The 14,185-nt window shown below is 34.9% G+C and overlaps 2 protein-coding genes across 5 annotated transcripts; both read right to left on the bottom strand.

Moving 5' to 3' along the window:
• Positions 1–234: 234 nt before the first annotated feature.
• On the bottom strand, positions 235–3,556 carry LOC132298742 (3-methyl-2-oxobutanoate hydroxymethyltransferase 1, mitochondrial-like). The gene is made up of 5 exons (XM_059795115.1): positions 3,140–3,556; positions 2,200–2,406; positions 1,803–1,949; positions 992–1,045; positions 235–688 (listed from the first exon to the last, which is right to left on the bottom strand). Exons 1-5 carry the CDS (start codon positions 3,554–3,556, stop codon positions 467–469), a joined length of 1,047 nt encoding a protein of 348 aa, XP_059651098.1. The 3' UTR covers positions 235–466.
• A 3,993-nt stretch (positions 3,557–7,549) lies between these two features.
• Positions 7,550–11,111, bottom strand: LOC132300292 (7-deoxyloganetin glucosyltransferase-like). 4 transcript variants are annotated; one of them, XM_059797312.1, is made up of 3 exons: positions 10,571–11,090; positions 7,827–8,578; positions 7,550–7,790 (listed from the first exon to the last, which is right to left on the bottom strand). In XM_059797312.1, exons 1-3 carry the CDS (start codon positions 11,088–11,090, stop codon positions 7,650–7,652), a joined length of 1,413 nt encoding a protein of 470 aa, XP_059653295.1. In that variant the 3' UTR covers positions 7,550–7,649. The 4 variants fall into 4 exon arrangements, with proteins under 4 accessions (XP_059653295.1, XP_059653298.1, XP_059653296.1 ...); XM_059797315.1 differs by having other exon boundaries at positions 7,550–8,578; positions 10,571–11,111; XM_059797313.1 differs by having other exon boundaries at positions 7,550–8,578; positions 10,622–11,090.
• Between the last annotated feature and the right edge of the window lie 3,074 nt (positions 11,112–14,185).

Here is a 14,185-nt window from a genome sequence, read left to right as displayed (position 1 = left end):
ACATGCACTAAAAACTGACTTACTCTCTTTTGTCTCTTTTGACTAAGTAACATGGCAAACTTTGTATGTATACACTAATACATCTTCAGTAAAAATTGATTTACTTCTTTTGACTAACTAACGTGGCAAAATGGTGTCCACATATCACTCACAGACTAGGACATATTCCCTGTTAAGCTGGAGAGGATTTTGATCCGTGCAAACATCCCCTCCTTTTTTTATAATACTCTTGTATTTTATTAAAAATATATTAAAATATACTAATGAGAAAGGAATCTAAAAGGCATGAAGAAAGTGAGCTTGTCAGCCCTACTTTCTATGAGTTAGACTTGGCCGCATCTGAAAAAAAAAAAAAAAAAAAAAAAAAACTCACTCAACAACAAGAGCAAGTGCTCAATTTGATCAGGCTCGTGCTGGCACATGTTTAGTCACCTGTTGGGCTTCCTCCATTAGAAGATTCAGCTGTCTAAATATTATCAGCTGCTGCAGCAGCTGCAGAGGCTGCCTTGTCCAATCCCAACTTTTGTAACTCATTCAAGAAACTATTTACATCGGCAGCATTAATTTTATACGGGCTGTGGATAGGACCAGGGAATGAACCATTTATGACCTCTTCCTTGTACTCCAAAAGAGCTTTGTTGATGACTTCTCCAACATGTGCATACTGCTTAACGAACTTTGGAGTAACCTGCAAAAGGGTGAAGAAACCAGTCCATAAAAGAAGTGAAGAAACCCCAAGGGGTTGGCTCCAATGGTGAAGCCCTAAGACTCATTAAGTCTCAAGTTCGAATCTTCTCGAGTGCAATCAATTCTTTTAGGAGTTATGACTCAGGACATAATCCGAGCTTTAGTGGAGGGGTTACTTTGCAAGGGTTTTGTGAATTAGTCGGGGCAAACCCCCAAACACCCCGGTTAGTGAAAAAAAAAAAAAAAAAAAAAAAAAGTGAAGATCATCAAGCCAGAGTCGAAAACTGGAATTAGTGGAATTAACCTTGGCATGACGTGGATGCTGCAACATTCCCAGTATATCATGGTAAACCAAGGCCTGCAAAAACAAATGGAAGTTCTCAATACAGAAAGTCTAACCAGCTATATCAGAAATTCAGTTAACCATCCTCTTTTTCTAATAAAAGTGAGGAGAACAGGCAGGCATGATGGTATGAGTTAAAACATTAAAATGATATTGACAAGTGATGGAGCGGAACGTTCAATAACGAACAAAAGAACAACTTATAATCCAAAAAGTCAATCTTAATGCATGTATTATTAATCAACTTATGAATTATGCCTTGAGTACATGTTTTTATAATGAAGAAACCCAAAAGAAACTAAAAAAAACCCTAATAACATAAGAAACCTATTGGTTGCTCAAAACACTAACTTTTTCTAAAAATTATCCAAAAAAATTAAAAAAATAAATAAGAAACCTAATTATTAAAAAATATTAAATGAGAGAAAAAATCAATAAAACTATCCTACACTCTAGAAGCAATGTGAATTATATAAGGTATATAGAGATTGTTGAAGGATTTAAATATTAAAGTTGCACCCTCTTTTACAGCCTAAGCCTTTGTAGTAAATGGTTGTTAATTTGTTAAGATGGTCTTGAATTCAAACATCACTGTAACCCTGAATCAAAACAAGAACTAGAGGATATGACATCACAAAATCAGTAATTGCAAAATAAAGCACAAACCCAATTACACTACCATCTATTTATAGCAACATGAAGAAACCTACACACAAATCTAATCCATTTGTGTTGATAAATTTGAATGATGCAAGCTAGAGAATCCCCTAACCTGCCCACTGCAGAAAGGCCCAGCTCCAACGCCAATTGTGGGAATTTGAAGAGCAGATGTTGCAGCCGCAGCCACAGGTGCAGGGACACACTCCAGAATGACAGAAAAACACCCAGCTTCCTGCAAGGCTAGGGCAGCTTCCACAACCTGCAAAAAGAAATCTAATTTAACAAAATCCTATAAAAAAAACACAGGGAGTTCATGAGTACTGTGCTTATATTTTCCTATCTATGTATGTGTGTTTTTTTTTTTTTTTTTTTTTTTGACGACGTGGGAGCCTTCGCAAATAGCAGCCCTTTGGCCTTGTAGCTGCTGCCACGTAAACCATCCCTGATAAGTGCAACAGCCCGTGAGCCACACCTATCGGGTAAAAGTCCGGATTTGTGTGAAGAGAGACCTGGACAGCACTGGCAACATTTCTCCCTTGAGGCCTAAACCCACCAAGAACACTAATTGCCTGAGGAGTAAGTCCAACGTGCCCCATAACTGCAATTCCAGCCTCAACAATAGCTTTCGCTGCTGCAATTCTAGAAGGAGACCCTCCTTCCAATTTAATAGCATTCATTCCTCCTTCCTTCAAAACCCTAATTGCTGTATCAACCGCCTGCGCATAATCAAAACTGCAGCATCACCAACCATGACACATTCAAGCCCAATTTCAACACCAAAACACACGCCTTTCAATCAATTCAACAATGCTCCGTTTGGTTGCCAATAAAATGTAGAAGGAAAATAAACATCTAAAAAGTACGTATTACCGTTATTTAAGACCGAGATAACTAAAGAAATTCAATATCTTTTTTTTGCTTCAATTTTTTTTTTTTTTTTTTTTTGAGACCAAGGAAACTAAAAGAACAAACACCATTTACTATCCATGCTTTTTTGAGTAAAACATCAAATCAAATTTCATTTTCGAAACCAATTTTAAATTCCAAAATGCACTATAATTTATTTAGTGGTTCAGTTCTCTAAAATAGAAACTGTTTTCATATAATTGTAAGAGAGTTATGTAAAAACGAATTTTTTAAAACCGAATTTTCAAAAAATAGTAAACAAAAAGGGTCTAGCATATAGTTGATTTGCAGTTTTTTTAAATACAAAAAACTGTTATAAGAAAACTGATTCAAACCAGGCCTGCATTTCATACATACAATTCCCGTCAGCAAAAGTCAATGCAAGTTCTACTTTTAAAACAATACAGAAAATAGTCCACGTTTGCTTGTTTTGTTTCTAGCAGTCAGTTTTTTGCATTTTTCACAAACAATGCCCAAAAACAAACTATATTTCTTTTTACTATCCCTCCATTTTCTAATCAAACAAACACAATTAATCATTACCTGACGAGTGCTCGACTCGTATGTTCCGAATGGAAGGTCCCCAACAAGCAGAGGCCTCCTGGCTCCACAAGCCACCGCGCGACAATGCACGAGCATCTCATCTAATGTTATGGGCAAGGTGGTGTCATGGCCATGGACCACCATGGAGGCGGAGTCGCCTACGACGCACACATCGATTCCGGCAGTGTCGAGATGGACCGCGGACGAGTAGTCATACGCGGTCATGACGGTTATAGGCTCGCCCTTGCGGTGCTTTTGCCTTAAATTGGTTAGGGTCACTCTCTGGTTAGGGTTCTGGGGCTTTGGCCCGCCGTAGACGGTGTTTTCAGGGACATTGCTCATACATTTCGGGTGGAGGAGAGGGAAAGGTCTGTTGATGAATGAGGAGGCTTTTGAGAAAGTGGTGAAAATTGCCATTGGTTTCATTGATGAGTTTGAAACCCTGGAGAGATGAAGTTATATCGTCATACCAAGAGAGAGGACCGACAACCATTGTTTATAGAAACGAAGAATGAAAAAATTTTCTAGAATAAGGAGTAAAGAACACACAATACTTGCTGAAACCATTGTTTATAGTATGAGAGAGATATGAAGAGAGATAAATTGCACCAAGAAGGAGCAGATAACACACGATATTTGTACCCTAAAGCTTTCTTTTAGATAACACAAGATTGTTGTATCCTAATGCTTTGTTTGGTTGGAAGAATTGAAATATGGATGGAAGAGATAGAGGAAGGGATAAATGGGAAATTCAAAAGTGTCTCTTATTTTTTGTTTGGTTGGAGAGAATGGAATGAGAATTTTTATATATTTTTTATCAATACCGTCAATGTATAAAATCTTAAAACTCCCCTCTTATTTACAAAAGCAGTCATATAACCCCTTCAACTAAAGGAACTATCATACAACCTCCTAATCTTTTCTAAAATATATCACATTATCCACATTCCGTTAATTGCCATCTAAAACTAACAGGAGAAAAATATTCAACTTAAATCTGACCAAACTGCCCTTTTAAACCAAATGACCATACCGCCCTTTTAATAAACTTTAGTACATTCAAGGTGATTTAACTGAGGCCCAACTACACCGACCAAATCGGCCCCACTTTGTGATCTAAAAAATATCACTTCACCCTCCGTTTCATTGTCGCACATAGAGCATTTTCTAGACTTCCAGTTTTTGGTCAACATATAAGACTTCACGTCGACCGAGTTAACCATTTCCGTCAACGTGTGGGGTGTTTCGATTTGCTGAAACTCCTGCTTCCAGTTCATGATCTTTGGGCCATGTAGGCCCCACTTTGTGATCTTCCATGGATAGTTTAGGGTTAATTGTTGTATGTTATTATTCAGTAGGTGTGTTCGTGACCTCGTTGGATGTTAATTCCGTCCACTTTTATGACCATTTTACTCTTTTATTTGTGCATTCACGTCTGTTGTGACTATGTATCCTTAACTTTCGCAGTCGCATTCGTGTTCGAGCCTCGTCGACATCATTCATAGTTCTTTTATTGTCTTAATCTCTAATGACGTATTCTTTTGTGTTCGCTTCTGTATTTCGGACTCAATATCAAATCGAATTTTCAGGTTATTCGTTAATGCACCGGATTATGGGATTTGAAGATTACTCGTTAATGCACAAATTATATGGTAAAATATGTTTGTAGGGTGAAAGAATAATAATAAAAAATAAAAATAAAAAACTAAATTATATAGCAATAATTCAAAGCAAGGATTTGAAGAAAGCCCAATGGGCTTTAAACACAGGTTTTTTGTGTTTGTTTATGTCTTCATTGTCTTGTGGACCTAATGGGTCATGACTAATAATGCTCAAAATTTTAACATCCTCCTACCCTCCCCCCAACCTCCACCAATAACAAATAAAATAATTAAATAATTAAAAAAAAAAAAAAAAAAAAAAAAAACGAAGAGGAAAACAATCTTTACATGCATGGTTATTGTATAATTATATATTTTACTACTTTACCAGGAGATTCTCTAATAGTAATTGAAAATTAAAGATTATTCAGAATGAAAACATAATTTTGAGATAATTTATACTTTTAGAAACTTGTGATGATAATTATAATATTGATGGTGATGATGATGATAGAAAGGGTAAATTAAACTGATCTCGGCTTATTTGGCTATTGTTTTAGCATATTGTTGTTTGGTTTTGTTGGAGGGAAACTTTCTAGCTGTTTGGTTGTTTAATTGAAAATAAAATGCTTTCTTGTCATTTATCCCCAATGTGACAACAAATGTGGTAAGAAAAGCAATTGGCCAAAAGCAGTCATATTTTCTGAAACCACTTAATTCTCCTCATAGATTAGAGTCCACGTGTTTCTCATGGTTTCATTCTTCAGATGCCAAGCAGATAATGGCAAATAGCTATTAGATCAATTAGATTGCTGCACGCCATTGGTATGAAAGATAGGTTCAAGCTCAATACATTTAAAGATCAATATAGAGCTTATTATTATCTTGTTAAATGTTATTTTTTGTGATTATTGCGGCCAAAAATTGTTGGGACCAAGAAGGGAAGTAGCAGAGCTGCCACTAGTTAATAAAAACTATGATGAGTGGAATATTCAAGTATTTTTTTGGATCATGTCCATTATTGCTGTTTGAAGTAGACTGCAGTTGTATTTTTACACAGAAAGTCTTCCAATGCTGACCATCTTGCTCTATCAAAAGCTCGAATGGACTGGACTTGGGCCCTGGTTGCTTTTCATGGTGTCAATTCTGTTCCATAAAGCACTTGAAAATTTGCAACGAATATTTTTTCATTTTGTCTCTCGTAAGAAATAGTTAATTCAAGATTTATGTATAGAGAGATAGGACAGCTTTATGTACAATTTTAATATTGGTTTGGATTGTTCATTATACACAGTTTGCATATTATGGTTAAATGAATTTCAATTGATAAATGGTTCATTATACAGTACAATAAATGCTTTCAATTTTAATTGAATTATTATCTACAACTTCTATAGTTTCTAATAGAATGATTTTTAATGAAACCATATTGATCATTATTCATAGGTTTCATACAGGGATGAAATCAATTTTAATGGAATTACTGGATTTTATATTGTCACTCATTGTTATAAACAGTATATATATTGTCCATTTTTTACTGATTTGTAATGTCCAATTCCGATCGAATTTAAGATTTCAGGAATAAGAGAAAAAATTTAGTTGCCCTTAACTTCCATTTTTCCTCAAATTTTCACTTATTGTTAATGTTCAATTCAATTTCAATCCTTACTTATAAAAATGATGCTATTGACCACATTGATATAAATATTGACAGTGATAGTAGTAAACCACATTATTCAACATTCAATTTTAAAATAATCATGACAATTATAGTCTTAAACCACATATTCAATTATACTAACATTTTTTAACTTTAGATTAAATTATAAAAAATAAAAATAAAAATATGTGTAAAAAAATGTACTATTATATATAAATAATAATGTATTAATATATTTTAAATTTTTAAATACAAATCAAAAACACTCTTTACCAACTCTTGTTTCTTGTTTTTTTAAATTTCTTGATATCCACGGCAACAAAACATTTAATTTGTTTGGGAGCAAAACAAAAAATCAAAAATTAATACCAAACATACCAAACATGACCTTCTTTTATAGCTAGAAACTCCAATTAAACCATTCAAAAATTAATGCCTATCAGGGTTTTCTCATTAATAGTGGATAATTTGGACTACTTTATTAATTCATTCCGGTTATTGTGGGATGATTTATTATTTTTGATACAAGAAGTCCATAAACTACAATTTCTTGGTAGTATAGTAGGTTAAAAATTGAGAGGTCAAGGTTACATTTTGGACCCAGTGTCCTTGAGGCCAACCTTAAGAGTAACTAAAATGGGCGTATGTTATCAAGATTTTACTCGTGCCCATAGTGGGTTTTATCTCACCAAAAAGGTAGGTTGCACTCCCAATCAAATAACTAAACAAATAGATAAATAAACAATGCCTAACTATTCAAAGGTAAATTATTTTATTTACTTTTCTTTAGGTTTGTCAATATTTTATAAAGACACACTATTAATTTTATAATTCTTCTTATCTCCTTTGAGATTGTGGTTATCTAACACATTTTCCCTATTGTTAGGGTACGTGACAGAGACAAATAAAATTAGCTAATGTCAGTGTTAGAAAATGAATAGAATGTCAATTTTGTCCTTCTAATACTTGAAATAATAACAAACATTTTATGAATAAAATGGCCGTGTAAAATAAAAAATTAATGTTTATCAAGTTAGACGGCCATCACAAATAAGGGCGAAACCAATGTTTATTTGGCATATTGTCAAATCTGGTATACATATGGGATCAACGCAAGCATATTGACTATGAATAATGATTCAATAATGTACAAATGCTTCCAAATATAACACAAAATTAAAAGGATTGAGAAATAAACAAAATACAGTACACATATTCAAACTAGATAGAAAGTAACTTCTTTCAATCACTTTGACAAGAGAACCTCATTAACCAATTTGTCCAAGTGAAGTTGAGAAGAACCACCAGGTCCAATGGCCACTTCGGCTTTCCTCTTCCACTCCATTGTCATCTCTTTCATCTCTTTTCCCCTCCCTCCCTCCATCAACTCCCTCACAAGCTTCTCCACTTCCTCTCTCTTCACATCACTATCTATCTCCATGCCTATGCCCCATTCCACGCAACTGTACCGACAATTAGTCTGCTGCTCGGCGAAGAACGGCCAGCAGATCACCGGCACCCCACCGGATATGCTTTCAATCGTTGAGTTCCACCCGCTGTGTGTCAAGAACCCTCCGACTGACGCGTGGTTAAGGACTTGCTCTTGGGGACACCAACTTGCCAACATGCCTCTCTCTTTAGTGTCATGCAAGAACAAAGCTGGCAAAATCGCATTCTCACCTGTTACTAAGTCAGGCCTTGTTATCCACAAGAATGGTTTTTGGCTATTAGCAAGTCCCCATGCAAACTCTGTGAGTTGATGCGGTGTCATGACAGCGATGCTTCCAAAATTTACATACACCACTGAGTTTGTTTGTTTCGAGTCGAGCCATTTTATGCACTCAAGTTCTTCTTTCCAAAGATTGGAGCCAATAGATCTCATGGTTTGGTCCGATATCTGATTGACCATTGAATGGAGAGGACCGACGCTGTATACACGAGGATACATGGCCGAGAGAGCGTCCAGTACTTCTTGTTCCAAGGCGTCGAAAGTGTTGATAATGATAGCAGAAGCTTTGTCAAGGGCCTCTAATTCCTTGATGAGGAAGTTGAGTATGATGTCTTTTGAATCTGTTGTTCTGATGAAACTTGGAATATCTCTCAATCGAATGTTTTTCATTCCCGGTATCCAATCTATAGTTGTATCCAGATATCCATTTGTTAAATAGCTCTCATCTGTAAATATTAGCACATATCATAAGAAATTATCTACTGGCTTATTAGCTAAATTGACATGATTGCATACATTCTTTGCTTCAATTGCTGTTTTTGTTCTGTATTAGTGACTTGTATCATCAACTAAGTCATTCTAGTTGATACAGGACTCAATGGGGCCATTTTACAAATACTCTCTCTTGGATTTGTTGGTGTTAGGCTTGTTCAATCTCTTGGGTCATTTTGTCTTTATTCAAAAAAAAGAAAATAATTTTTTAAATTATTTTTAAATCTATTTGTTTGAAGTTTTTATCCTTTGATACAGTGAATAAGACTCACGTTTACATTAATTTATCCAAATATTACTATTTTCAAGTATCACCTTTGTGCTTCGGGATGAAAAGATATTGTTCATTTGTCAAAATTGCTCTTATTATTATTTTTAAGTTATGAAACACGGACACCCATGAGGGGTGCCGTGCCTATGCCGGACACGTGCTCGGACACGTGTCTAATTTTTTATTATTTTTTTTAAGATCGGACACGGCAAAGGATACGCCACACAACACGTTAATGATACGTCAGAGGCACGCCTATTCGGTTTTTTTAAAAAAAAAAAAAAAGAAAAAGAATGAATGTGTGTGTAATAGTGTGCATGTGTGTGTATATATATATGCTAGTGATCTAGAAATCTAAAAAAGATGAAGAGATCGAGCAATGACAGAGTAACCACAGGGAAAAAAAACAGAAAAAACAAAGAGCAAGATCTTCTGTAGGTGTTGGCTTTACCGTGAACATGAGGAACCACCTCTTATTTTCCATCCAAAACTTCACCAGATCTCTTGGCTTGATTGAACGACAGAGAAAGGGAGAGGCGGAGTCGATGATGAAGACTGAAGAGGCGTGAACCACGCGTGGAGAGAGAAATTAGAAATGGGATAAGATTGTGATTTCTTACCTTATCATCTTAAAAGGCGTGTTAAAAAAAGAAATAAATTAAAAATCATATATGTTATGTTTGGTTATAACTTATAATGATAGCGTGGATATAAATTTATATTTTAATAAAATTGAAACTTATGATTTTTATATTTTTTAAGAGTGAATTATTTGGTTAACCTAATTTAAATATAAATAAAAAAAATTAAATAAAAATAAAAATTTATATATCATAAAAATATATATATTATTATTTTATTATAATATCCTTGCTGTGTCTATATCTTAATTTTTTAAAATTTGTCATCTCGCCGTATTCGTGTCGTGTCGTACTAGTGTCCCGTGCCTGTGTCCATGTTTCATAATTTTTAAGTGTCACCCTTGTGTACAAATGTACTACTCTTATGCACGTGGGTACTATTATTTTTTGGAAAAATTATAAAAAAAGTTAATTTTAGGAGGTCTTGTTGCCTAGTGAGGAAGTCAAAGTCAACATTTTTCAAAGTGATGGACTTTGGTTTTTGGCCTCTGTTGTGAATATGGAAAAACGCTACTTATTTGCCCAAACTACTTTTAGTATTTTCAAGTATCACTTTTGTGCATGTAAGTATTACGTTCTACTTTTGTACACAGATATACCACTTTTGTGCAAATAAGTACTACTATTGTGATCAAAGGTTCCACCCTTGTGCAGAGATGTATCACTTTTAGATAGGTAAGTAACACTCTTATATATAGCTATCACGTTTGTGCATGTAAATACCACTCTTGTGCCATTTTTTGTGCAAACCATTTTAATTACTTAATTTGCACAAAATTAGAACCTGTATACACAAAAGTAGTTATTACATGTACAAAAGTGATACGGGTATATATTGAAGGTAATTTAGACAAATAAACATTACTTTTCATTTCCTTCACAATTTTAAAATGTGTCTACTTTGAAATCATTTATGATCGAAAACATTAACCTAAAGTTCTCTTTCAATTCATAAAATTTAAGTAACCGGCCTGATAAACTAGTAGATTTTTTTGTGACATGTATCATAAGATGAGATTGAAGGTGTTATTTACCTTTGAGTGGTATGAGTCCTCTTTCCACCAGATGAATGAAGTGTTTAAAACCCATGACCCCACAAGCGCTTGTCGACCAGAATATTACTCCAGGGATTCCAAACTCTTCAGCAGCTTTGAGGGTGAAGGTCATGCAACCGTCGCCGACTATACAAGTCACCGGCGGGACATTGGACGAAGATGAGCCGTTAAGCTTTGAAAGTAGGATACAGAAAGGTAGCAGGCAAGTCTTTGGTATGGATACACAGAGAGACTGGATGTCTTGGGTGGCGTCGGCATAATCGGAAGGAGGGAGTCCATCAGGGATGGTCTCGAAACAAAAGTCCGGCAAGCCGTCGCAGGAGTTCGGGCCTCTGGACTTGATCAAGCGCTTGTGGTTGTAGTCCGTGAGGACAAAAGTTACGTGGAAGCCTCTGTAGTGAAGGACTTTTGCTAGTCTCATCATTGCGTTTATGTGACCTTGAACTGGGAATGGCATAAACACAGCATGAGGTTTGTCATCTACACCAGTAGAACCCATCTCTCTTTCTCTCTCTATCTCTCTCAAAATGATATAGCAGATGAAGAGAGGGTCTCGCTTTTTATAATGGAAAAGTTCGTTTAGAAGTGAAAACCTTTGGGACTTATATGGCGAGACCAAAAAATATGAGGAAATTAGGATCGTCTTGGGTGCACTGATCATTCAATTTAAATGCTATGATCATTCAATTTAACGGGTTCGTATTTTTAAATGCTAATGATTTATATGCACATTCATGTTAAATGAAAGAAGTTTTTTTATACATTTTTAAAATCGAAGGATTTTTTATTTTTCTTTCAGTTTATATACCCATCCTTTATAACAAGAGAAAGAAATAATATATCAATTTTTTTTTTTTTTTTTTTTTGGGTAATTATAATAGATCAAGATTTGAGGATTGTTATATAAAAATGAAGTGTTTTTGACTCATTCTCCTCCTTTAATTAAGTGCCTCCTACAATCAACTATAACCTTCTTTATTTATTGAATTGAGATATTTTATCATATAATTAGTACGAGTTTGTCAGGTTGCGAAACCTTTTTAAATTCAATGATCGAAGGGACAAATTTTACTTGTCATGAGTATGACTTTTGTCTTAGTAATATTAATGATTGAGGTGGCGATGGACGGCAAAGAATACAAAATTGGATGCTGATGGTGGTGGCCAATGGCAACGGGTGAGGTTGCACTCACGGGTTAGGAGAAAGAAAGAAACCACCTTTATTTTAGTAATTTTTGTTAATTTGGTAAATTTGTGACATATATATTTTGTAATTGGTTAATTTTAATATCAAAATAAGTCTGATCGAGTTGTATTTTTAAGTTTTAAATTCAAGATCGAGATCGGTTGCGGAATTGAAGAAATGTTTGTGTTTGATAAATTGAGATCCACAAAAAAAGTATGAACAACGCATTAGGATATTGAGTTAAAAGGTTAGAACACTTTCATACATAGTATGTTGATCTTTCAAAATTTTCAAAATCGAAAATTTTCTAACTGTTTTCTTCTTCTGTTCAAGTCTAACCAACTTGAATCGATTCCAAGCAGCTGAACTGGTTCAAGATCATACTTTGAATCCAATTCATCACTGGCCAACTTGAACCGGTTCCAGGACCCTGAACCAATTCAAGCCTTTCTGCTAGGGATGGCAACGGGGGCGGGTGTATCCTCCCCCGCCCCCGCAATCGTTTAAAAACCTAGTCTCCATCCCTGCCCAAAACTGCAAAAACGGGGGGACTTTTCACCCCATCCCCGCAACCATTTAACATTTTTACCCCCGCGGATACCCGCCCCGTCCCGTTTAAGACCATAATTTATTTATTGTTGAAATAGATTTGCTCTTTTTTTTTCCCCTCATCTTCAATTCTTCACCTTTGCAACTTCATTCTAATCAAATTCATTTGTTACTTTAATATTGTTATACAGGGTACTTAATATATATACTAGGAAATATATAGACTAAAGAAATAAAGGTACTTAAATAATTTTATTATCTAAACGGGGCGGAGCAGTGAGGGGCGACCTCCCCCCACCCCCGCACCAAACCTGCGTAGGTTTTTATTACATCAAACCATTCCCGCCCAAATAATTTAAACGGTCCCCCAAAACTGCCAAAAATGGGGCGAGGCAGGGAGGGTAACCACGGGGGCGGATCAAATTGCCATTGTGATACCCCTCGATTCTAGAATCACGGGTGATCAAATCCGAGCACAGATCCGAGGGATATCAGACAATTAATATGTAAATGAATACGGAATACAAAAGAGAATAAAAGAAATAATTAATAAAGCTGAAAAGAATCCTAAAAATATAATCCTTAAAATTTATAAATTAATATAAATTCCAATACTTTCCAATATATGTACAGCTCGGGAATCCATCTAGTGGACCCCTAATAAAATCCCAATGGAAAGTAAAATTCAGAAACCAAAATCCAAAACTAAAACATGAAAAGTAGTCCTACGAAGTTGGAGGAGTGAGTGTCTGTATCTGCACAGCACGATCAAGTTCTAAGCCTGGAACTGACGAACACCTGAAAAATAAGAGTAGGTCAAACCCACATGCAAGTTATATCCTACTACAATCCATACAAAAACCCGATACGCAGATACATCCTAAATAGCTCAACAATAACTAAAGTAGTCCATATATATATAAATACACACTATAGGACACTCACTAGCCCACGGTTTTGTCTCAACCCGAGTAGAAAGGAACATGCAAAACGCACGTAACATAGTCATGTATGTCTAGACTTACCAGGGAAACATCATTAGGTCCAGTTATCCATCTTAGGCGATGTACGCACCCTAACCATGATCCTAAGACTCAAGTTCATATCATGGTACCATAATGGTATATATATAAAATCCGTTCAAGGTATGTCATTCAAATATTTATTAACCTGACATATATTTATAAGTAAGACTTAACTTTTGTAGTTAATCCAACTTATTTTAGAATAGGTAGGACTTAGTATTTTGAACTAATTCGTCTCCAGAATAGGTAGGTCTTAGTATTTTGAACTAAGTCATCCTAATATGCCACCGTCCCATACCAGTGCATATACATACATATAGGTAGGACTTAACTTTTATAGTTAATCTAACTTATTTCAGAATAGATAGGAATTAGTGTTTTGAACTAATCGGTCACTAGTATGCCACCGTCCCATACCAGTGCATACAAATCACACGTCAAATGATTGATGCAGTAAATAATTAATTTAATCATCAACCATACTCCAAATCAAGCATAAATAAATTCTAATATGTATGTGAGTATAATATGCATCAAATACAAGATTTAAAAACCATATTTCAGTCCTTTAAATTGCTAGAGTAAAAGTAAACAATTTAAATCATCCATATCCAATAATTGATAAAATAAACTAAAGTAATTCATCAATTAACATCCAGAGAAGATTATAATAAAAATCAGATACTTAACTGAGTATATTATACTGTAATTTACAATAGTAAATTTATATCCCTCCATTTAATTTGCTAACTTAACGACAAGCAATTTAAATACTTCCAAGCCATTAACAGCATTCAAATTTAATTTTAAATCTCATGATGTTCAAGTTCCTAG

This window comes from Cornus florida, unplaced genomic scaffold (genome assembly GCF_030987335.1).
Source record: "Cornus florida cultivar Cherokee Brave unplaced genomic scaffold, ASM3098733v1 CherokeeBrave_3.0.0_Hap2_Chr03, whole genome shotgun sequence".
Taxonomy (NCBI): domain Eukaryota; kingdom Viridiplantae; phylum Streptophyta; class Magnoliopsida; order Cornales; family Cornaceae; genus Cornus; species Cornus florida.
Note: the sequence above shows the minus strand (reverse complement) of the source record. Positions and strands in the feature narration are given on the sequence as shown.